The 24,084-nt window shown below is 39.2% G+C and overlaps 1 protein-coding gene across 4 annotated transcripts in view; it reads left to right on the forward strand.

The window, feature by feature from the left end:
* tcf4 (transcription factor 4) overlaps positions 1 to 24,084 on the forward strand; it is a 255,612-nt gene that overhangs the window by 206,700 nt on the left and 24,828 nt on the right. For all 4 annotated transcript variants that reach the window (XM_085359625.1, XM_085359626.1, XM_085359623.1 and 1 more), the window contains 7 exons: positions 6,751 to 6,856; positions 9,862 to 10,010; positions 10,853 to 11,000; positions 17,373 to 17,443; positions 17,623 to 17,701; positions 22,025 to 22,104; positions 22,308 to 22,517. In XM_085359625.1, coding sequence (XP_085215751.1) covers positions 6,751 to 6,856; positions 9,862 to 10,010; positions 10,853 to 11,000; positions 17,373 to 17,443; positions 17,623 to 17,701; positions 22,025 to 22,104; positions 22,308 to 22,517 — 843 coding nt within the window. The remainder of the gene's footprint in view (positions 1 to 6,750; positions 6,857 to 9,861; positions 10,011 to 10,852; positions 11,001 to 17,372; positions 17,444 to 17,622; positions 17,702 to 22,024; positions 22,105 to 22,307; positions 22,518 to 24,084) is intronic.

Genomic DNA, 24,084 nt, shown 5'->3' on the forward strand with positions numbered 1-24,084 from the left:
TACATTTTTATTGTAGTGCTAATGTATGTTTGTAGTGCTAATGTGGCATGTAACTGGAATGAAATCTACACTTTCAGTCGTTTTCTCGTGTTCTCCACGCATGCTTCACATGTAGGCCTTACACCTGAAGTATGTTTGCAGAATGAGGATTAAACTGAATGCTGAAGCGAAGCAGGACTTGTCAACACAACGTGTGAACTTTGCTAATTTTGAGTTAAAATGTGGTTTAGGTTGTCTTTCTTCCTACCTTTGGTTCAGGTCAGCGAGTTACACAGCTGTTTTGCTCTGAGTGCATTCTCTCTCTGTGTGTGTGTGTGTGTGTGTGTGTGTGTGTGTGTGTGTGTTGTCAGCGCCATGAGGAATCGGTTTTCAGTGGAATGTGTCTTTATTCTCTCATGTTTTTGCCGGGGGCTTTGCAGAACAAAGCTTTGATGAATTCTGTGATGTTTCATGTTCTGTGAAGATTCTCCGAACCCGTCGGGCGTTACACAACCGCTTCTACTGAATTCTGTCAGGGGTTCTACTGATCAGCACTTTAAACATCTGGCTCTGCTGGTTTGTATTAGGAACTGGTTTATGCCAGTAGGTTGATTGCGTCTCTACTATCGCACAGGAAACTGTGATAAAGAAACACTTAAAAAACTGATTAGATTAAGTGTAGATTTAGTTACACCATATTCTTGTTTCTGTGGGGTTTTTTTCATTGTGCACCACTGAATGTGTTGTGTCTCTCTGCATGGAGAACTGTTTGTCCTGATTTGTGTCAGCCCTGTCTACTAAATATGTTGTTGCCAGAGAACTAAAGTACATTTTCAATTAGGTTTTAAGAGAATCAGATTTTCTCCCAGATTTCATCTCATGAATATAATCAACCTTTGTTCTCTTGCTTTTCTACAGAAATTCCTTTTCAGTCATCTCTCTAGTGCGGTGACAGTTGTTAACATGATTTCTCAAAAATGGAGGAGATGTTTCTAATGTGAAAAAATGTGAAAGGGTCTGTACAAAACAAAGTTAAAATAAACCTTAAAAGTAAAGAAGACAAGTGAGAAACAAACTGGTCCCACACATTAATCAAACCTCATTTTCTCAGGTGAAAGTCTTGTGACCCATGCTTCTGCTAACCCTCGCCAGAGTACATATCTTGAATGTTTTGGTTGTTTTGGTTGTATGTTTGCCCAAAAAAAAAAAAAAAAAAAAAAACATGATTGAAAATGCTTAGTTTTAAAGGAACATAATTTTTAGGAGACAGGATTGTTTTTTTCAGGTAGTAGCAGATAGTGACCTGTTTTACTAAAATAGTTAACTTTTGTGCGGCTTTGGTGTTGGATTTGATAAGAAACTGATTACATTGGTTTCTGTGGTTAAAATGTTATTTTGAGTGGTTCCTGTTTTTTGTGTATCTCTCTTACATTTCCATGGTGATACACATCTCAGTTTTACAGACATTATTTGGTTCATGTCCATGTTTAATGTTTTTTTTTTTTTTATCACGTATGTTAGCAAAGGTTGCTAATTCCCTGGCACCTCTTGCCTTGCGTTTCCAACAACCTGACAAGGCCGCTGTTGAAACCAACAACAATGAGTCCAGTGAGTGTCTTGCCTTTGACGGTCATGGACTCCAACTCCATTGTCGTGGCATGCATTTGGTGCTGTGGACCTTGTTCTTTCCACCTCTCACCCACGCTGCTGCTTGCAGGAAATGCTGCTACCTCTTCCACTGTCATTGGAGTTACTCAGTGTAAAGGCAGCACATCATCAGTGCCATTACACTGAGTATTATTGTCACAAAGTATGTAGGTTGCTCCAGTTCTGTGTGAAACACTGATATTCAAGCAGTGATGCTCCAGTGGGATTTTTTTTAGCACTAACAGGACTGTCAGCAGGTTTCCTAAATAGCTCTTTTCTGTCATGCCACAGCAAACTTTGAACCATTTCCATTTTTTTCTATTGTGGTCCAGATCATTGATTTTGTAGTTTTTGTCTTTCTCTTACACAGAGCCCGGGGTGACTGGTTTCTACTTTATACCAAAGCACAACAGTTATTCCATACCTGCTTCTACTGGAGCAGAATAAGTATTTGACATAAAACAATGAATTGTGGGAATATCCCCCAGTTTACATAATAGTGGTTTAAAAAAAGCTCCAAATGAAGGTTATTGATGGGATGCAAACTGTTTTTGTTGTGGTTGGCATTATTTTCTGTGGTTTGTGGTCAGTAAAATTACATAACAGTTGAGGCTTTCTCTGATTGGCTCAAGGTCTGCTGGTTAACTGTGGGAATACTGATGCTTCTGTGTGTGTGTCTGTGTGTGTGTGACTGCTGGAAGTGAGGTTGTTATTGTGTCCCTCTGCATTCTTCAGACTTCAGCGCACTCTGCACCTGTTGCTGTCTGTCTCTAACACACACACAGACATACAGTACAAATCACATTCTTTCGTCACCAGTCTAACAGCAGCATTCAATGGGAAAATATGCCTGCACCGCATGAGACATAAATCTGAATATTTTCAGCAGGAATGACACAAGCATGCGTGTTTGAGTGTGTGTTTCTGTTTGTGTATGTGTGTGTGTGTTCTTGCACAGGCTTTGGGTCAATAAATGTGGTTTTATGATTAGAGCACATACTCTGTTCTCAGAGGGGAAGAGGAGGAGGAAGAGGAAGTTTAAGGGGATTTTAGTTTAGCTCTAATGACATCCACAGATTCCGTGGGGGTGTGTGTGTGTGTGTGTGTGTGTGTGTGTGTGTGTGTGTGTGTCTTTGTGTATGTGTGGACTGGGGGATTTGGGTCCTTAAACTCGTGCAAGGTGCATTGTGGGAAGGTACAGACCTCTCCTAGCTGACTTAGCAGCTTCTATCTGTGTGCTTGAGCTTGTGTATTTGGAAGTTTGTTAGTGTGTGTGTGTGTGTGTGTGTGTGTGTGTGTGTGTGTGTGTGTGTGTGTGTGTGTGTGTGTGTGCGTGTGTGTGTGTGTGGTTATTCATGGGTGGGTGTTTCCTGACCCCAGCATTCGATTCCCACAGTTCCCAGTGCTCTTCTGACATCCTGACTGTCATGCCGTTCATCGCTGTGTTGCAGTCTTTCTGTAACTATTTTCTTTCATGAAGTTAAAAACGTTTACTTTGTTTTTACTTTTACACCAGTCACATTTCACATAGTTTTAGATCAACGGTGGCTCAGGGGGTTCTGTAACTGGAAGGTCGCCGGTTCGATCCCCGTGCTGTCTGTCCTGGTCGTTGTGTCCTTGGGCAAGACACTTTACCCTACCACCTACTGGTGTTGGCCAGAGGGGCCGATGGCGCGATATGGCAGCCTCGCTTCTGTCAGTCTGCCCCAGGGCAGCTGTGGCTACAACTGTGGCTTTCATCCACCAGTGTGTGAATGTGAGAGTGAATGAATAGTGGCATTGTAAAGCGCTTTGGGTGTCTTGAAAAGCGCTATATAAATGCAATCCATTATTATTATTATTATTATTATTATTATTATTATTACTTGTCAACTAAAGTGGCTACAGTGTTAAGTTCAGACTCATAAAGTCTCAGAGCAGCAAAGCTTGAGACAAACTTTTTTTTAAATTTCTCTCTAAATTTCTTTGGGATTAAATATCAATCACTTTCAGTAAAATCACTTTATTATTAATCAATTAAAAAATCAATTATTTTGAAACTATTCAGTCATTGCAGGATGCGGTGATTCGAAGTGTAGTTGCATTTCTAGAGAGGTGCACATCAGGTTATCAGCGTATTGTTAAAAAGGGTTTATGGTTATGTTGTAAGATATGACGTAGATTCCCCATCCACATGCAATAGTGGGGTTAGGTAAACTGGTCATTCTAAATTGCACACAGGTGTGAATGTGAGTGCGACTGGATGTCATGCTACTGGGCAACCTGTCCAATTCAATTAATAAAACTCAGCGGAAGTAAGTGGACTAAATTTAAGAGCTTGTATTTATACCTGGTGGGCAAAACAACTGCAGGTGTATTGATCAATCGAGAACCAATAAACCAAAAATAAAGAATAACTGTGCCCTCAAAATCCTGATGTGCTGCCATTAAGCATTATACTATGCAGAATGTATGCAACTATAACACCTCACGAAACATTTCTCATTGTCTTATACGCTCAGCTGAAATGATGTTTCTCTGATACAGGGTCTCCAAAGACCTGTGTAAAGGAGATATTCTGGGTAACCAGAAGTCCCACAGGCCCAGGGAGAAGCTTGCATAAACACACGCCTCAAAGACTCGAGCAGTCTGAGTGGTTGTTTCGACTTCTGTAAGGATACAGGTTCCTCAGGGAGATGAAAATGTACTCCAAACAATGAACTACAAACACTCCCATGAACCCCAGAGAAGTATGACTCTAGCCTTAGCTGCGATGTTGGATCAAATCAGAAGGAAAAGAAGTACACTTCAAACCACAAAGGTCAAAACACGTTGAGCGTAGCTGATGTTTTGAAACACAAAGTCCACATCGTGGATGAAATGAGACAAATACCCCCAGTTTGTGTTTTTGATTAACCTGCTGCAAGGCCATCTTGACCTCAACTCATCCCTGAGAACCAGAGACGCTCACTTGTATGTACAGAGGTTAATCAAAACAGGGAAACACGGGGAAGCCTCTTTCTCTCCTCAGAGTTGGGTAGGCGTTGCAAAAATTTGACCATTTGTTAGTTTCTTGGTTCTCCGCAAAGACTGTTCACCTGCAGGAGTGCAGAGGATCTAGGGTGGACTAGGTAGAAGAAATAAGAAGCTTTCCCAAACTAACAATCCTTCAGTGACGTGAGAGAAAAAAATCATGAGGTTTTTGTTTAAAAGAAACTGTTTTAATCTGTTTTCTGTTTTTAATCATTTCTCTCGGGGAGTGTGGGAAGTGAGATGATGTTTTTTTTATAATGCCCCCAAGTGTTTTTGTTTCATCTCTCTCTTTTTATTCCTTCTGTGTTTTATCATCACATTTGGTTTTTACCACATCTGTGCTCCATCCATATGCAAATACTCTAAAGTTAACAAAGCAACCCGTGTCTTTGGTTGGGGATCGAGGTAGATTAGGTGTAGCTGTGGAGTGAGGTTTTTCATTTTAATGGGAATCAACGAGAGAAAGACAGAATCGGAGAAGATTGTTTTCAACAGCTGTTCCAGTTTTTGCGTCATGCAGCGCGAGCTAGCGTAATGGCTGAGTGTTCGCACGCTATGCACACACACACACACACACACACACACACACACACACACACACACACAAAGGCATGCTGTGGGGACCCCCAGCTGATAGTATGACCAAACTCAGACGCTATGTTGCTGAGGAAGAGCGTCACCTGTTTGAGTGATGACAGGCTGCCGGTTGTACTTGCGGTCTCTCATGCTGCTGCATGTTTGCTGCATGACTGCTGCTACTGCTGCTCCTCTCCCTCTGAGAGGAGACGGACAGAAAAGCACTGATTTGGTTGTTTAAGAGGATAACTGACTGAAAATCTGTGTTGGACTCTGCAGATAGTTGGCATCATTGACACTGTAGTTTTAAGGTATTGATTGACAGATCTTAAAGTCAGAATATTAAAAAAAAAAAAAGTAAATAATATAACCATAAAACTTCTGCAGTTGATTACTTACATTAAAATTATTATTTTTAAATTAGGGTAAATAACAATTATTTTGTTTTTGCTTTCTAAATATGTGCCAATTGGTATCCTTACTATACTACTATAAATCTAACCATTAGATAAAGAGAAGTCTGTGTTCAAATTCTTTAGTTTTGTTGCTTTGTTAAGTTTTTAATAAAGTTTTTAAAGTCTTGTTGAGCTTCACAAGTTAGAAAATGCCATTAACATTCCAAAAAAGGAATAAAATATTCTATGAATGTGGTTCTGAATGACATATGACTAAAACCCTGTGTAAAATAAATAAATGAATAAAAAATCATAATCTAGAAAATTAGTTTAAATTAAAAGATTGGAGTTTTCTGGTTCATAGTATAATAAAAAAATACATTTTAAAAAATATGGCTTCAAAGCTATGAATGATAAAAATTAACCTGGTTTACTGGTTTAAAAATAAGATCATACCTCGATCATACTTCTTCTGTAATTGATTTGAAACATTGGAACGATTATCAGTTATCATCTTTTTTGTTTGTTTTATGCTACAAGTTGTCTTAAATTATAGGTTAAGCAATCCAACAGAGGTATTATCTAATTAAAACTTAATTCATTAATAAAATGAACACCTGAATGTGTCTTTCTTTAGTCTGAAAGAAAATGCTGATTCAAAATGATCAAGAACTTGAAAAAGAAAAAAGTTTTAAATTATGCTCTTTTTCTAGCATAATGATAACATGATGAATGGAAAACATATACTATTTTATATTTTGGATGCATACAATATGAAATCTATATATAATGTGTTACATGTTTTTTTAATGAATCCTGCACAAAGCAAACCTAAAACAGACCTGTATTGTTCAGAAACCAATATTCATGTAATTTACACAAAGTTTCCAGAACAGCTTCCATATTTTTTCCCCCAGTTTAACAATCACAGCCAAAGACCCACAGCAGCCCAGGAAGCTGTGTTCATTCAATCAGATATTCCAGGGTGATGTTTTAGTGAAGGAGGGAAGTGTCAGTCATCTGTTACAACCTCCTGGAAATGATGTCTGAGACTAACTCCTGCTGAGCCTCTGTGAGGAAAAATGAGAGAATGGAAGGTTTGATTTTTGCCTGACGTCATGTGTTTCTGTGTTTGTTGCAGGTGTACGCTCCGTCTGCCAGCACAGCCGACTACAACAGGGACTCACCGGGTTATCCCTCCTCCAAACCTCCCAGTGCTGGCTTCCCAAGCTCTTTCTTTATGCCAGGTAATCACATTCACACACACATACACAAGGTCTGTCCTTCGTCAAACCTCCCACCACCACATTCCCAAGCTCACTGTGGATACTGGATAGCTGACAAAATGAGCCGAAGGCTCCCTGAACTGGAAGTTGTTCTCACCAAAATCAGCCAAAAAACTGAGTCATACATTTAGTTATTTATTATCACAGCCACCCAGAGGAGGTCTTCATAGTTTGCAGCACACATCGGTGATGTCAACATCACTGATGCTGTTTGCTAACTTACTTGCAGTGGCAAGGGTAGCTGTGCTCTTCATTTTAATTTTAGCTCATGTGTCTATCTACTCTTTGGTCACTCTGGTCTCAAACGCGGACGGAATATCAAACAACGACACTGTACATATTTCTATTAGGATTCCAGTTGCAGTGTGAGGACAAGTAATGTTATGATTTATAGAACCGATTAGTGCAATTAAAAAAAAAAAATACTCATTTTAAATTCTCTAAAAATACACTGGACAACTTAAAGATCAAAGACTCAACTCCATAAAAAATACAGGCTGGAAACTTTCATGGATTAGGTTGTAGCCACTGATATGACTTTGTGCAAACATTTCATTTGTGACCTTTTAAATTAAAACAGGAATTGTCCTGGCAAAGTCTGCGATTTTCACATGTCCGAGCAATTTAGTGTTGACACAGGTTGGATCAGCAGCTTCTGCAGGTGGTTGGTTGGTTGGTTTGGTTCACCTGGAACATTGGCTCCATTTAATCGCTTTGATTTTATGGAACACTAGCCCAACAAACAAGTGAGTCATGTAGATATACTACAGTATAATATAAGGTGCAGGTGCTTGTCATTGATTGGATAACTAAAACTACTGGCTCTGTTAGAGTAGTTTTTAATGATTCAAAATTTAAAAAAAAAACTTTTACTTGGGCTTAACACAGCACCTCAGCTCATCCTGTGTGAAACCAGCTGTTTTAACACCCCACTTCTTTTAAGACTAACTCTTTAAGCACACTTTCTTGTGAATGTCTCCGCGGTGTAAGCAAAAGTTCTGAACAGCAGGTGTGCTCACAGCCAGAGCTATGCCTAAGATGAATATATTATAGTTAGCCACTTTTATTACATCATTCAGAGCCAAGAATAGAAAAAAACTCTGAAAAAGATCATTTGGAGCAGTCTGAAGCCTGTGCTCTGGCTCCCAGGGATTACTTATACATACACTGACCTCGTTATCTGAAACTCTGGCCATGTATAATATGCGCATACACTTCTGTAGCAGAGAAAATAAATAAAAGAATAACAGGTCTACTTTAGTATCTCTTTGAAGAGACTGGATTAAAAATACAGGCCATTATCTCTGCGTTATGCCCTTCCTTTTAGAGTGTTTGGTCCTGTTTTGATTAAACAAATTTGTCTGCTTTTCAACTATAGATGGAAAATGCTTTGACAATTTTCAATTCTCATTTCCCCCCCGACTCTCCTCTTTTCTCTCTGCTGGGTGTCTGTCATGTATACAGTACATACACTCTCAACTAATTTCACATGGTGGACATGGTCCCAGAAATCAGGTTTGTCCTGCACACATCCGTGTTAACCGGGTTATTCTTAAATTCTTAATGTGAGGAAGGAGACCAGGTGTCCCATTTATGTGAATGTTTTCTGAAATCAGGTTACTGCACAAAGTGGGTCAGATTGCTGAACTGCATGTAGACACTGTTGAGTGTCTGGAAGGTTTGACAGCAGAGAGAAACCTCACTGTGTTTTCACCTTGTTTTCTTACACAGGAGATTACCTTGTCAGAAACCTGCACATCACATGTACCTCCCCTAAATTTCATTAATATATATCAATTTATTTGATCAATTGAAATTTTGTTTTACTGTAGTGGGAAAAATATCTAAATCATGCAATCACTGTTTCACTTTTACAGTCAAACACGTGAATAATGGCAGCAGCAGCTGATGACCTCAAAACAAGATAATAAATTGGTAAAATAGACACGTTAGTTCAGTAGCATGAAAAATGTAACTTTACTCTCTGTGAAATCAATGTCTCTGATTATAAGATCCTTTCAAATATCAGAAAGTGTGTGGTACTTCTCTCATTCCCATCTTTAGGTCTTCTTGACAAGCTGCAATTTAAAAATAAAAAGTTTTCCCATTAAAAAAAAAAAGAAGCTTCAAACCTAAATTGACTTACACTTGGCCTGTCTTCCCTTGAGGTTGATCCTCTTGTGCACCTCTGGGCCTCTGCGGCCCCAGTAACTGGAAGCCCTCGGTCGATTCAAACTTCCTCTGGTCCATAGTTGAACTGAAAATCCAGTTGCAATATTAAGTTTATTTACACGGTTACTTGCGTGGGTGGGTTACTTGCACCCACCCACGCAGCCTTTAAGCTGCGTGGGTGGGTGGTCAGATTGTCTATGGAGGTTGAGGCTAGAATGTCTTTCTGGTATTATTTCTGATGAGCAGAAGGAAGCCAGGAACCGGGAGTAGTTGGGAGGTCACTGGCAGATAGTTGAAGCCAGTTGAGGCTAGTGGTGTGGAAAGCTGAGGGGCAAATGGATCCTAAGGATGAATAATATCAGTTGAGGGGAAACTGAGACAGCACTCAGATGGAAAGATTATAGCAAAACATTTACTGAAATGCTCAAACTAGAGTGATATTAACTGAGTCTACGATCTGGCAGAAGATTAGTGTCTACAAATCTGGAGCTGTAGTAGCTGATTGGAGAATTAGAAGAACCAGCGCATAGGCACCTTTGAAGACACTCCTGTAATGGCATAGATAGAGAAAGTTAGTGGGAGAATGTTATTTTATGACTTTTTTTTTAGTGGTGCATTTGTAGGTCTTGCACAAAAGCCCTTAGTTACAAGGAAAAAAGCATGCAGCTTTCACAATAAAAGTATTTTTGTTTTTAAAACTGTTTAAAACTTCTGTCTTAAGGTTTTGTAAAAAGAACAAAACAAAATGCATTTTTCTAACTTCCTTATCTTCCTTTCTGTATCGCCTTTATCAGATGGTCACCATAGCGGCGATCCCTGGAGCAGCAGTAGCAGCAGTATGAGCCAGCAAGGTTACCACGGCAGCATGCTAGGTGGCGGGAATTCAGCCCACGGCGCTGCTCAGAGCTCCTCCTACTGCGGGATTCACCCTCACGACAGACTGGTGAGCAGAACTGTCCGTCACACGGTGTCCGAACATGGACACAACATGGAGAATGTGCTTCTTTACTGATTTTGTTTTCTGAAGCTGCATTGCACAGTGGGGCCATCCAGCTAACAGCTAAATCCAGTAAGCAACCCTGGAATGTAGATTTTTATTCTACTACCTACATTCTGCAGCAAAATTAAATTCAACTGGTAGATTCAAATGAAATAAGACAACCTTGAAAAAGATTCATTCAAGCTTGCATGTCTTTGGTGAACACGGAAATAAAGGAAATATTGAGTCATTAGTTGGCATCTGGATGGTCGCTCTTGGACATTTATACAGAAAACTACATGGAACAAAAACTTAAAGCCACTGTAACTGAAACTATAATGACCAAAATTACAATTATGGTTACAATCCCGTTAGTCATAGATTTATAATCAACAAAATCCATTAATGAAATAAATCTATCAGTAGTGATTAATATATTAAAGACCGCTGGCTCTCTGCAGAATGAATTCAACATGCTGGTTTTTTCCAGTTATTGTTAGTTGGCTATATTGTGCTTCCAGTTATTGTTAGTTGGCTATATTGTGCTTTACTGGAAGTGCACATTTGCAGAGCTGGACACATGAGAAAGATTAATAAATTCTACACATATGTGAAGCCATAAAGCTGTCAAGTGTCATTAGATAGTAATTCTTTTATTTCAGTTCTAGTGCTGTAATTATCCAGAGCGCAGGCTTCATGTTTGTAACCACTTCCTTCTGTTTTTTATTTTATTCTAATGTAATCTTTCCTGTTTCGTAGCAGTTTTCATATTAAAGGTTCATTTTTTTCCATCCGTCTCTTCGCAGAGCTACCCGTCTCACTCGTCTGCAGATATCAACTCCAGCCTTCCTCCCATGTCCAGCTTCCACAGAGGGGGAGGTGGTGGGGGCGGGGCAAATCACTACAGCACCGCCTCTTGCACTGCCCCTACCAACGGAACAGACAGCATCATGGGTAAGATGCCTGTGTAAAGAAATTACAAGGTCACTGTTAGCGTTAAATAATACTTGAAGGCAATCACGTCTCCTGATCACTCAGTGAACATTTCAAAATCTTTAATTGTACGAGCTTTAATCCGTAAAGACATTATCCAATACTGCTGCTTGGTGATCAACACAGCAAACACCATTAGCTGATGGGAATAAGCATCCTTTCCCATAGTGATTGTGATATTCCAAATCTCTTGATCTAATGAATGATTCTCCGTTCATTAGATGCATGCCTGTCTTCAACCTTGCTCGCAGTGTAGGAATTAAATGAATGCCATCCAATTTCATCCAAAGATATTCATGGTTGTCAGAGGACGAAACCTACTGACAGTGCCAATTAGTCCTCTGACTTTCCTCTAGTGCCACAATGAGGATCAATATTTTTGTTTGTTCCTGTTTAGCAGAATGTTTTAGCACATTGTAGATAAATTGTGTACACTAATGAAATTTGTGCATGCACTTTGTGTTTAGTGCTATCTAGGAGCTGTTAGGTTTTTTACACATACAGTATAACTAAGAGAGTGTTCACGTTAACAGCAACATCGTAAACCTAACAGGATGTAGTTCATATAAAAGTCCATAAATATTTGTTGCTTGTGGGTTTCAGAGCTGTAGACTTCAGATTTCAGATCTGACTTGGACTTGACTCTAAGACTTCCTGAGTTGACTAAAGACTTAAAAAAAAAACCCAACATGACCTAAGAGACTTGAAGTGTGAAATCTGGACTGACCTAAAGAACGGGACTCTTAAATTGGGACTTTCTTAAAAACAAAAGTAAAAGCTCTGCTGTGTGTAGAAGTTAAATTGTTAATGTAACTGTTTTGGTTGCATTAAAATTATGAATCTTTTTCTACATTGTTGTTATTTTGGAGTGATGATTTGGCGGTAGAGCAGGGCGATATGGCCAAAAATATTTATCACGATATATATTTGAAAATTTGCGATAACGATATAACTGACGATATAATTGATGCGAGACAAAATACAACTCCACAACATTACTAGCGCAAAAAGACAACCTTCCATTTATTTTCACTTAAACAAGAAGCTGGTTTTTATGTACATTAAAGCTTTATAAAAATGTAACAGTGCAAATGCAAATTCCTTGCTGAAAGTTTAACCAAAAGGCATTTCCAGTAGAAATGGGCTGACATATCCTGAGCATAACCATGTATAATATCCACTGAAGTTAAAAAGAGGTGCTTTGCAACATTAAACTGCAGTGTGCAGTACGCATTTTTCGGACCGTAAGGTGCACGGGATTATAAGGCACATTAAGCGAAACAAAGCAGTGAGATAAATCAAACTTTATTAAACTCATTCTTCTTGCTTCCTCCACTTCTGTACCATTGATTCATTAATGTTGAATTCTCTGGCAGCTGCTCTATTCCCATGTTGTTGCAGTATATTAATGACTAACCTCGTATTATGGATGGATTATCTCAGTTGTTCTCCTGACTGAAGTTTGGTCCGTTTACAGCATCCTGCCATGCGATTGCATTTGTCTCTAACCATGAAGAACCTTCACGTTAACTTTTATAAGTGGAAAAGTGTTAGTGTTCGTCCTCCAGCTTCACTGTTTATGTTATGCTAACATAGCTGTGTCGCTAGCGATCACGTAGCACATCATTATATACCAGCTAGCCCAACTTCAGTAACCCTACAAACGTCACTGCTGTTTAGTTTCCTGTCTTCATTTATGTTGGAAGTGATAGCAGAGCTGTACGTTTGAATTTTTTCAGAAATCTCTCAGTCAGAACATGCTATAGCATGCTTAGGTAACTAGCGAAACTAGCCAGCTAACTTCCGCTAGCTTCCTGCTAACTTCTAACTCCGTTAAATGTAATAACTTGTTTTCATGGATGCCTGGAAGTTAAACTTTATAGTTACACCTGGTAAAGCAGCAATGCTGATCGTTTTATTAAAGATGAAAGAATTTAGACAGTTTTTAACTCTCAGTGATACTGCAGTGTTGTTTGACCTGAAGCATACGGAGTTTAGGACCCAGATTACTCCCAGATATAGGAGCATCTTAGTCCGACAAATACGACAATAACGACGGCCGCTTGCATGTTCTGCAAAAAAATGTGCTTTGTTGTGTATCTGACGGACAAACACCAAACCAGTTCCACATCACGGAAGTTGCACCATTTTTACAAACCAATTCTGGTTCATCTGTTTCACTCAACAATCGGCCATGTGCGTATGAAAACAAAGGCACTGCGCATGCGCGTTTTACTCCCATTCTATCGCGATATTTCATTTTCCTATCGTTGCCTAACATTATACCGGTATTACCGTGAACGGTATAATATGGCCCAGCCCTATTTGGCGGCACTAAATGCTTTCAAACATGTACTCTGTTTTTTGCAAATTCATCCTTTAAGCCCACAACATTTTTTTTGTTTATTTGTTTATATAGAATTTAAATACTTTTATTCATATTGCTAAATAATTTAAACAATTACAAAACTGTAATTATTATTGTATCACAAAAATTTGCAGCATCGGTTACGGCAAGCCCTTCATCCTTTAGCCAGGAGACACCCCCACACATCGGTACTGATTAATTTGGGGCTTGTTTTGCGTAAAACATCACTAAATATTAATCAGTTTCTAAAGTGCTCCCAGGTCATTTTATGTGCATTAACAAACTGACTATTTCAGGTTTGGAATGCAGTTTTGTTTCTGTGTGTATGGATAAATAAATAAACTGCCATGTACAGTGGCGGTCAGCAGGAACCCAAAAATAAATCTGGGGGTCCCCCTCGTGCTTAGGGAGGAGTCACATGTACCCATTTCAGGTTTCAATCCTCTCATTTACTTCAGATGGTTTGATGTGATGTGTTGCTGAGCTGAATTGTGGATCCATTGCTTTTCTTTTCTTTGCTCAAGCTGCTTGTGCTAAAAAGTTAAGGCAAGTTCAAATATCAAAGCAGGCGCCAGCAAATCGAATCACATTTATTTAAATCCTCCAGTGCTGTAACTAGCCAATCAAATCATGTTATGATAATATCCTGAGAGAGGGAGGTAATTGTGCATTCGGCTATCAAAATACAGGAGGAGTTGGTCATTACAGGGAGTCATCAGCCTGTTGTATAAGAAAAAAGTCTAGCACAGGCAGCTTACTTGGCTTATGCTAATTGCTAATCTAAACTCAGTTAGGCTGCCTTGTGAGTGATTGTTTATTGCTGCTGTGATGTTTGCACCAGCAAAGATGCTCCCCACATGCCTATCATCAATCACTAAAGCAGCGTGAATCTTCTCCAAAGGTCCATCCACAACTACGCAATTTCATTTTAAACATATGACTGTCTCACTCACAAGTAAACCAAAAATAATAGAGCACCGCTGCAGCCTTGCATTGGATAAGTGGAGGAAGATGGATGGTCTTTGTTTCACTGTTTTTCTCCCTCTGTAGTTTTTTCTACTCTTTTAGGCCCGATGCTTCCTCTTTGCACAGGTGCACACATGCCTACTGTATGGGAAAAGTCCAGATAATGTGTAACAAGTGTGTTAGCAGAGACAGAAATTATTTCTGAATAGATTCTGCTTAGACAGAGATTTGAAAACACTTTTAAAATAAGTGTTTTAACGTGGATGCTACCTAAATGTGTTTCCAATGAACTTTGTCACATAACGAATACGATATACAAGATTCTCCATATAAGACCAAACAGTTTTGTGATATTTTAAAATTTTGTTTTTTATGCACTACATGGAAAAACACCTAGAGTTACTACTTAAGAAATGAGGTTAACAGTTCTTCCCTATTAGCAGGGTTTTGTTTATAGCCACATAATCAGTTACAACTCTCCGTGCTGTGATTAGACACAGATGATTTAAACTTTTTTGTTAGAGTCAGAAACAGAATATAGTCAAACTGAGAAGCACACTTGGACTTCATTTTGGCTTGACCTTGACATCACCGTAACACACCACTGCATGCACACACATACACACAGCATACCATATGGACCCCTTACTTTGAGTCCCGTAGAACAAATAGAACAGCAATAAGAAACAGATTGAAAGTTTGTTTTCATGGAAAGACCTCTCCAACAATCCTCATCTCACACAGACACAGTTCGAGCAGATAAGTGTAAACACAAGATGAACCTAATAAAAAGCATGCTGCTGTTATTTAAATGTAAACATATAATAAACGTGAACTCACAAACTCTTAAACACGGATGCTGGGTGTTTATAGGTGATTTTCTACCTCAGACTGCTTTTGTACAACTAAACATGCACATTGACTTTATGTAGAACATGAGCTGTGGACATGAAAGAGTCATGTCGGTTGTAATTAATACCAATAACAAGCAATGTTCCTAAGAGGAATGTCCTTAGTGACAGAATTTACCTCACCTGTATCTATCTGTAGGATCAGTGTATTATATTTCCATCAAATCAAACCTCACACCTGAACTCTGGCTTAAAAGCTGAGATTTTCAGTCATTACGATTTTCTTACTGTTTATTGACCTAAGGTGTGAGAGTTTGCTAGTTTATACAATGCATTAAAACTTGCTGCATTGCAAGTGTAATAAAGTTATAGCTATTCATTCTCTTCCATGTATCCAATTTTGCTGGTAAACATAACAAATGTAAAAGATAAAGGGAGCAGTTAAGTCAGAGAAAGAAAAGAAAAAACAGAATTTGTTGGTGTAGCTGTAAATACTCACCCTAAGCTGTTAGCTTTCTTCAGGCTATGCTAGCTATCCATTTAACAGTCCTTGCACTGCTGCTAGCATAGTATTGTAAACAGCGTAGCATAGTAGGCACATAAAATCATGCAACTGAATAGAGTAGATCAGCCCCATACAGCCGCCCTCTGTTGAGTCCATGTGGTACCTATCATATTGGCAGATACCTTAAGTATTATGCACTGTAAACAATTAGCATGAACAATTTAGCTGATTTACAGCAAAGAACTGGAGATACAAAAACAAAAGTAAAAAAAAGCTAAATTGTGATTTACTATTAGATTGGTTTATAAAATAAATTAGTATTTTTTTCTCTGTTTTTGAAGAGGTGACACACAAAAAACAAAAGTAAAAACTAAATAGTGATTTACTAATAATTTCGTTTATAAAATTAATTCGTTTTTTGTTCTCTTTCTTTGAAGAGGTGACGGACAAAAAAACCCCCAAAACCTAAAAAAAAAAAAAAAGTTTTATCCTCTCTATGCTCTCCTGCTTTGTGGCTATAAGCTCTCGTTTATGAAAAAGATTTCCTACTGCATATGTTTTGAATTATGCATCAAGTGAGGGTGTGTGTGTGTGTGTGTGTGTGTGTGTGTGTGTGTGTGTGTGTGTGTGTGTGTGTGTGTGTGTGTGTGTGTGTGTTAAACAGTAATCCCTTGGATGGTTTACTAGGCCAGTGGTGTGGCATGAGTGAGACATGAGGCTTTAACCCCAAAACATATGCTGCTTCCCCGTCTCTCGTTCTGTCTACCTGTCTCTCTCTCTTTTCTTTCTAGCAGCTTAAAGAAGTCCACTGCTGCCAATCTCTGTAATGGATTCATTTGCCGTGAAAGGATGTGTTTTTGCTGCGCGCAAGCCTGTTTGTGTGTCTTTGTGTGTGTGTCTAACTTGTGTGTGCGAGCGTAAAGTTTCCATCTGGGATCTGCTATCAGGAGAGATGTGCTGTGAGCATGTCAGTCTTATGCCTCAGTATATGTGTGTGTGTGTGTGTGTGTGCCTGCGTGTGTTTGTGTGGGCGCTCATCTGGTCTTGTGAGGTCACTTCCTTCCTCTCTGGCCTCAGTGCTCTTCAAGTGTGTGAAACAGATTTAGTTGCATTTAAAGTCCAGCATTTCCCCACAAACTCATGGCGTCACACTTTTAAAATGCGAATGCATGGTAGTATTGAATGTTTGCTACTATTAAAGTCCGCTTTTGATTCTCTTCATTTAAAAAAGGATCCATTCATTCCTTCATTTATTGCAGCAAATGCATTTCAGCAGTGGCTCAGCAGTTGCCTTGAACTGCCTGGACGGTGCTAACCTTTGATGTAAGAGCGCTAAGGAGGAAGTCAATGTATTAACGACCCAAAAACACGGAAAGGATTCCTTGAAAATAGATGGAATATTATTAATGAAAGTGTGGGACTTGCATTTCTTGGAGGTTTACAAAATGTGATTTTTGAGGTGTAATTTCCAGTTCTAATGAACATGTTTTTAAGGTTTACCTGTGGAACGGATGGGCTGAATAATTAAATATGTAGTTAACAACATCCTCATTTACAAGAATACATCCCTCTTTTCCCCTGTGTGTGTGTGTGTGTGTGTGTGTGTGTGTGTGTGTGTGTGTGTGTGTGTGTGTGTGTCACAGCTAACCGAGCACAGAGCGCAGCAGCCAGCAGCTCTCAGACAGGAGATGCCTTAGGGAAAGCACTCGCATCGGTAAGTACAGCACACACGCGCACACACACACACTTTCTTGCACACACATTTTATAATGCTTTTCCTCCCAGTTCTGTTCAAGTGTTTTCAAGCCATTCTAGATGTGTAATACTACTTTAACTCTATCCTGTATTCTTGCAACTGTCATTGTTGTACTGGATTTTTTAAAATTTTTACAGATCTATTCTCCTGATCACACGAACAACAGCTTCTCTTCCAATCCCTCCACCCCAGTCGGATCCCCACCCTCCCTCACAGGTAAATACACATGATGCTTAAGGTCCAATCACTGCACAGCAGCTACTATATAACCACAAATCTGCACAGACTGACACTCACAGAAGAAAAAAGCAGAGCTGACTAAAGACTTGGACTCGAGTAAGACCTGAATAAATGGACGTGAGACTTGACTCATACGTGTTTAAAATGACTGGACTTTTTCAAGACTTGAGACTTTTGACTTGAACTCGTCCCACGTGACTTTTGACTTGCCTCTTTGGTAACTTGATTTGAGCTTGGCTAACTCAACCCTCTAGACCCTTTCAGTTTGCCTGAAAGAAGCATGTGATCTTGTAAGAAAGATTTCTTATTAAATTGCAGTAAAATCCTCTAATCGCACACATTCTCATCTGTGAAGCCTTAATTTGTTTTTTTTAATGTCATAAACTAGAACAACAAAACAGCTTTGTTGAATTTTGCTACTCTTGGCACTTCAATTTGATTAACCGCTGCAGGAGTCATGGTCGTGCTGCTCCACCGCTAACCGAATTTAACAGTAATATTGGTCACACAAACTCTGGAAACCAAATCACAGTTCCTAAACACAAATAAACATCATAACACTAACAAATATACAACTTAAACTCTCACATATCTTTAAGTCTTTCTGTTTTCCAAATAAAAAAATATGGTATTATAGTGTAAAAAATACACTCCAATGCATTAACAGGATTCAGTTGTATTTTTCAAAACTTACTTTTTGTTCTTTTGCATGATTGAGGACTCATGTAAGACTTTTTTTCATTTATTCTGTCATCACATTTTACACAGAGCGTAAAAAATACACATAAAGTTCAGTCTTTGTACCAAGTAGTAACTAAATTTGATCAGGCAGCATCAATGTTTGCAGTATCCCTGGCTTTCATTCTCTTCATTAAAGCTCCTCTAATAGCCAAAAACGAAAGAAAACGACAGCAAACTCAAGCTTCAAAACATATTTGTAGGCCATTGTTTTGAAAACAAGAAGTGAATTACACATTTTTATACTTATGTAAGCATTATTCAATAATCTAAAACTAACAATAGAAACACTTTCTTTTTAGCTTTTTCTGCAGTGAAATTTCAAAGAAAAAACATATTTTCTCTGTGTAAAAAAATACAGATTCTCTAAAAAGGTTTGCACTGGCTGAAGGTTACCTCTGACTTGAAGTTTGAAAGCACTTCAGAATTAAGTTAACAGCACTGGGTTGTTTCGACTGGTCTGAAACCTTAAATCTTTAATACAGCTCTGGGGATGAGGAGAGTATTAAGTTATCCAAAATATATTTAAAACACTAACTGAAACTATATATTTAATTGAATAAACTAGGGATTTCTTTCCTTATCAAAAGTGCAATTTCTTGTCATAAGACAAAGCCAAAATAAGGCATTAATAATTGCTGTCTCCTCTTTGCACCCCTCCTCGCTCTCCTATTTCCACCAATTACTCCTTCTCTCTGTGGATGCTGTAAACTCTAGCTGCTCCTTAAAGTGAAAAATGACTTTTCCTAATAATAGTTGTGTCGAATTTGTCTCTAATTGTCGCTGCTACACACACCGTTTGATAGTTCGCCGCCGCGCCTTGTGACTGATAGCTTTAATTACGAGCACCACTTCGACAAATCGTTCACAAACCTACCGGCTCTGCAAACACAGTCCCCCTCCCCTCTTCCTCCTCCTCCTCCTCCTCCTCCTTCTCTTCGTCATTGTAGCTGTCTAGGATATTGCCTGCTAAACCATAATTGGTGTTTATCATTGTGTCAGAGTTACTCCACTTTTTACAAATTAGAAATGAAGCCTATTAGAGCAAACTACATGCAAATTGATATCCAAGGCTAATTTTGCAAGGGTGTTTTACAGCATTGGACTCGGAATAATTTACCCTGCCGTTTAATACATATATTTGTATTTGCACATGAATGTACCCAGGTGATTATTCATTAATTAGCATATGGAAATGAGCATGTAATATGAATAAAGGAGAGGGGAGAGAAACGACTGCGAGACAAAGTGGGAAGACAATGAAAAAGAGAAACGTGCTAATGAGATGAGATCAGAGTTACAAGGAAGAGATCGGCGGTGAGGGCAGAGAGGGGAATGGAAGGGGTTCAAGGAGAGAGAAGGGGGAATAAAAGAAGAGAGCCGAAACAAACACAGGAGGAGGAGGAGAGGTATAAAAAGGGAGGAGGAAAGAAGGGATCTTTAACCGCCTGGGCAGGTTCCAACATGGGCAGGTTCAACCATTATAGATCAGCATAGATGGTAAAATTATGAATTTGAATGAACATTAAAATAATTACTTTTAGCAGTTGTTACGTTGTGTTCATTGCTAGCCATCATTTTGTAATCCAGTTTCTTGTTGAAGCAAACAGGGTCTTAGGAGCAGAATTTTCTTAAATCGAGAAATCTACTGTAGCTTAATGTCTATTTTTAGATTGACTTTTATTTAAATGTATTTGGCCACAGTATAAAGTACTTTCCAGAAGTCAAATGGTATGCATACATCTCTTCCCTAACCTTTCTGAGTAAAATTCTGTACTCTCAGAAATAGCTTTATATTTCTGCCACCAAAGCACTTCCTAGGTCTGATTATTGGACCAAGGTATTTATATTCCCCTTTCTGAGAGACAAGAAGATACTAGACTCTTTCTTTCAAATTAATTTGGACAAGTTTTATTCTGCTTGTGTCTTTGGGAGCCGAAGTTAGCAATGTAAGAACTTTTAAGCATTAACCTTCCTGAGGTTTTTCTTATGCCAATATGACCATAGGTGCAGCTGTGAGATAGCTAAAGCATTGGGTGGTCAGTAAGACAAGAAATGGGACATTCAAGTGTCACCTTATTTCAAAGTGTGTAGTGATATTAATAAAAATATGAATTTGCTGGGCATACCTGTATTCAGTGTTGCTATCAGGTTTTATACCACTGTTTTACAGTACAAAACACAAATAAGTAGCCCCAGCGTGGGTGCAACAGCAGCACCTTCCAAAAAGCCTCTTAAGGTACAATAACAAGCTGTTTTTAGCTTCTCCATGTTTGTTCTGGCGGAGTATTACCGTTCCCAATACAACCCTGAAAGGGGATTTGTGACTTTGTCTGGAATTGAACCAGCAACCTTTTGGTTGCTTGCTAACTGTATTGACCACTAAATTGTTTCAAGAATAATTATAGCCCATATGACAAGATTATTCATTGCTTGGTTAGACTTGGGTACCACCAAAACCTGGTCAGATTTAGGAAAACATCCAAATCTGACCAAAAAAAGCTTTTATAAGCTTTAACAGACTTCCCAAATTTAGAAACTTCTGCTCTCAAGACCCTGTTTCCTTTACAGGAAGCTGGATTACATACATATTGTTAAAATTTGCGATATAACGGTTGTATTGATGCATAGCAGCTACAGCATGTAAAAATGCTCTCATGGACGTGTTCAGTGTCAGGCTAAAAAGGGTTAAAGCACCTAACCAAGCTGACCTCTGAAAGTTGTGACTAAATGCAACTAAATGATGGTGAAGGTGGTTCTCATGGTCATTTTACACATTTCTGTGAGACCAGTTTCTTCTAGCACATTCCAAACTGGCTAACATGCTCACCGGCCACAGCCCATTCTTGTCTCTTCTGTCATCTGTTGAAAGAACTACACATACTGGCCTGTCGTCTCTCAGAAACTCATATTAATGTAAATTTGCACAAGTCGCTGTGTCTCTTCTGCCTACCAGCTAATGAGACCTTTCGATTCAGATGTGGCCCTTCAGAGTGAAAACCAGCACAAAAGCAGAGACGAGCAGGAACACAAAGCTTGTTTATTCTGCAGAGGGCCCATGCTAATCAACCATTTGTACCTTTTCAAAGACAAAAGCCTGATATTAGCATTTTTGCTATGAGATATGAGTTGGTTTGTTTTTGTCTCCTCTTCCTCGTCTCTGTGCCTATTATGTCTGATCACCACGAGTGGATACGATTAAAGGGTCTCCTCGTGTGTAAAGACGTTTTGTCTGGCATTTTGTGCTGCACGTCGAGTGGCTTCTGTCTTTGACATATAAAAGCAGAGGTTTTGGCTCTATTCCACACGGACATCCAGCCATTTTCTGCAGGGTCACGGAGGGTCGGTGTGTATCCAGTGTGCACTGGGCCTATCAAAGAACACATACAAATGAAGACATGTCAGCTTGCACTGTAAAAAAGCAGAAAAAAAGTTGAATTCCCATCCCGATCACCTACTCATATCCGCCTCTGGTCTGAATTCTCTCAAGTTGCCCTTGCTTTTAATCTGCCTCAGACCTCTCCATCTCAACATGATGTGTCCTTGTCTCCTCTCTCCTAGCTGCCAGTTCAGCCGTCTGGTCGAGGAATGGCGGGCAGGGAGCATCATCGCCAAACTACGAGGCTCCACTGCACTCTCTGGTGAGCACATACATACACTAAAACACCTGTGATCATCGGTCAGTTCACCCCAAACCGTATTTTTCCACTTTCTCTAATTACCCATCACAGGTGGTAGAAAGCAGTTTTGTTTCTCAAGGTTTTGAGATGTCCTGCACAAAAAAAACCAGTTTAAAGGAACATTTAGCAGGTTTCTTATCTCTTTTTGTCCTTTCACTCTGCAGCAAAGTCGCATCGAGGACCGCCTGGAGCGTTTGGACGATGCCATTCACGTACTGCGGAGCCACGCGGTGGGACCGTCAACGGGTATGGCCAGCGGTCACGGAGACATGCACGGCCTCATCGGGGCCGCACACACGCACAACGGCGCCATGGGTGCTCTGGGCAGCGGATATGGAACGGGGCTGCTATCGGCTAACAGACACTCCCTCATGGTAGGACCTGAGTTACTCTGTCTATGCTGTGGTGATGTCATGGTTAGTAGAACCAGGCACATTGTGAAGTCAAGTCTTGTAGGAGTTAAAAAGAAAGCATTGCTTAAATGTTCTGGAGCTTCACCAAAGACTTTAGCCTACAAGTAAAAGAGAATATCTTACAAACGGACAGAAATTCTGTTACTTCAACACAGATAATCAGAGGCATGTGATTCTTTAAAAAACAGGCTTACAAGATATTTAATGAAACTTGATTCATGCTCCCAGGACTCTAAAAATAAAACTTAAAAACAGCCTTTCCTTTTGTGCTGTTAATTAGACCAGATTTGTATATTTAAAAGTCACTTAGAAAATGTGAAACTTCACACAACTGAAAAAATGTGAGCAAGAGATGAGAGCAAACGTGAATGGAGAGGAGGTTTAAACTGAAAACATGAAGTGAGACAGCAGTAATGTTTTCCATATTTAAGACTTTGGGGCCCTTTTTTCAACTTGAAACAATAAACATAAAGAACAAAACAGCTGTGTGACATAAGGAGATGTAGGAGGGCGAGAGAAAGCCCATTATAAAATACAGTACACAGTATAAACAATTCCAGATGCTTGAACATCTTCAGCCAAACCTGCGTTGTTTACGTCTTAAAGCTCGGGCAGTATCTGAAATGAGCTATTTTCTGTCTGTTAGTTCAAAGTTCTTGTCACTTGTAGTCACATTAAAGGTGCTTTTTGTAATCACCCTCTGCAGAATTTAACAAAAACCTTCACCACCAGGGCGCAATGTTTTAACATGATTTTGTGCGTGGACTGCCTGTTAGCTTTTACTACCACCATATCTTCAACAGGCTTTGTCGGCTTCATCTATATTTGTATTTACAATAAATATGCGCTCTCAGTGACATACATGTGTAAATAAGGGCTTCAGTCACTCACTGCGCCATCCTGCGGTACAAATTGGTATTACAAAAAATTATAGCATGGCCCTTTTTCAACTTATGTTGAGTCCACTTCGACACCATATGGAATATCTTAAATTACAAGAATACCTTTAAAGTCAAATTATGTGCATTTCCAGCTCCACATTGTTATATTTAGACTTTGCGTAATTCAAAAAAAACCAAAAAACCTTACTTACCTTGTGATGGCCGTTTATGTTGTTTTAAGTGTTTATGACACAAACTGTTTTAGCTCCTGTCCCTGTAAGGCCCCCTTCTTATAAGCTCCCTTTATTCCTATTGGCTGCCCCTCGGCTGGCTTCCGCAAACAGATTTCCGTGTTTTTGAGGACCACCTCGTCCTCTTCTCCTTAAGGAGATTCCACAAAACAAATTCTAAACGTAATAGAAAACATAATTTCTCTTTTTTGAAACCGCCACAGTTGTATTTATGTATTATGTGAGAAACAAGATATTTGAAGACATCATGTTTTAGTTTTCAAAGTTTGCAAATACTCCTCATTTGCAGGCCTGTTTTTTTGGCAGCGTTTTTGATCCAACAATGTTTTGTTGTGGCTGTAATGAGCACAGCAGGCTGTAGGGGATGCCAGCAGCACTTTGCTGTGTTCCCACTAC

Source organism: Diplotaxodon limnothrissa, linkage group LG7, assembly GCF_057381915.1.
Source record: "Diplotaxodon limnothrissa isolate DT_005_m linkage group LG7, D_limnothrissa_male_GT1.1, whole genome shotgun sequence".
NCBI lineage: Eukaryota > Metazoa > Chordata > Actinopteri > Cichliformes > Cichlidae > Diplotaxodon > Diplotaxodon limnothrissa.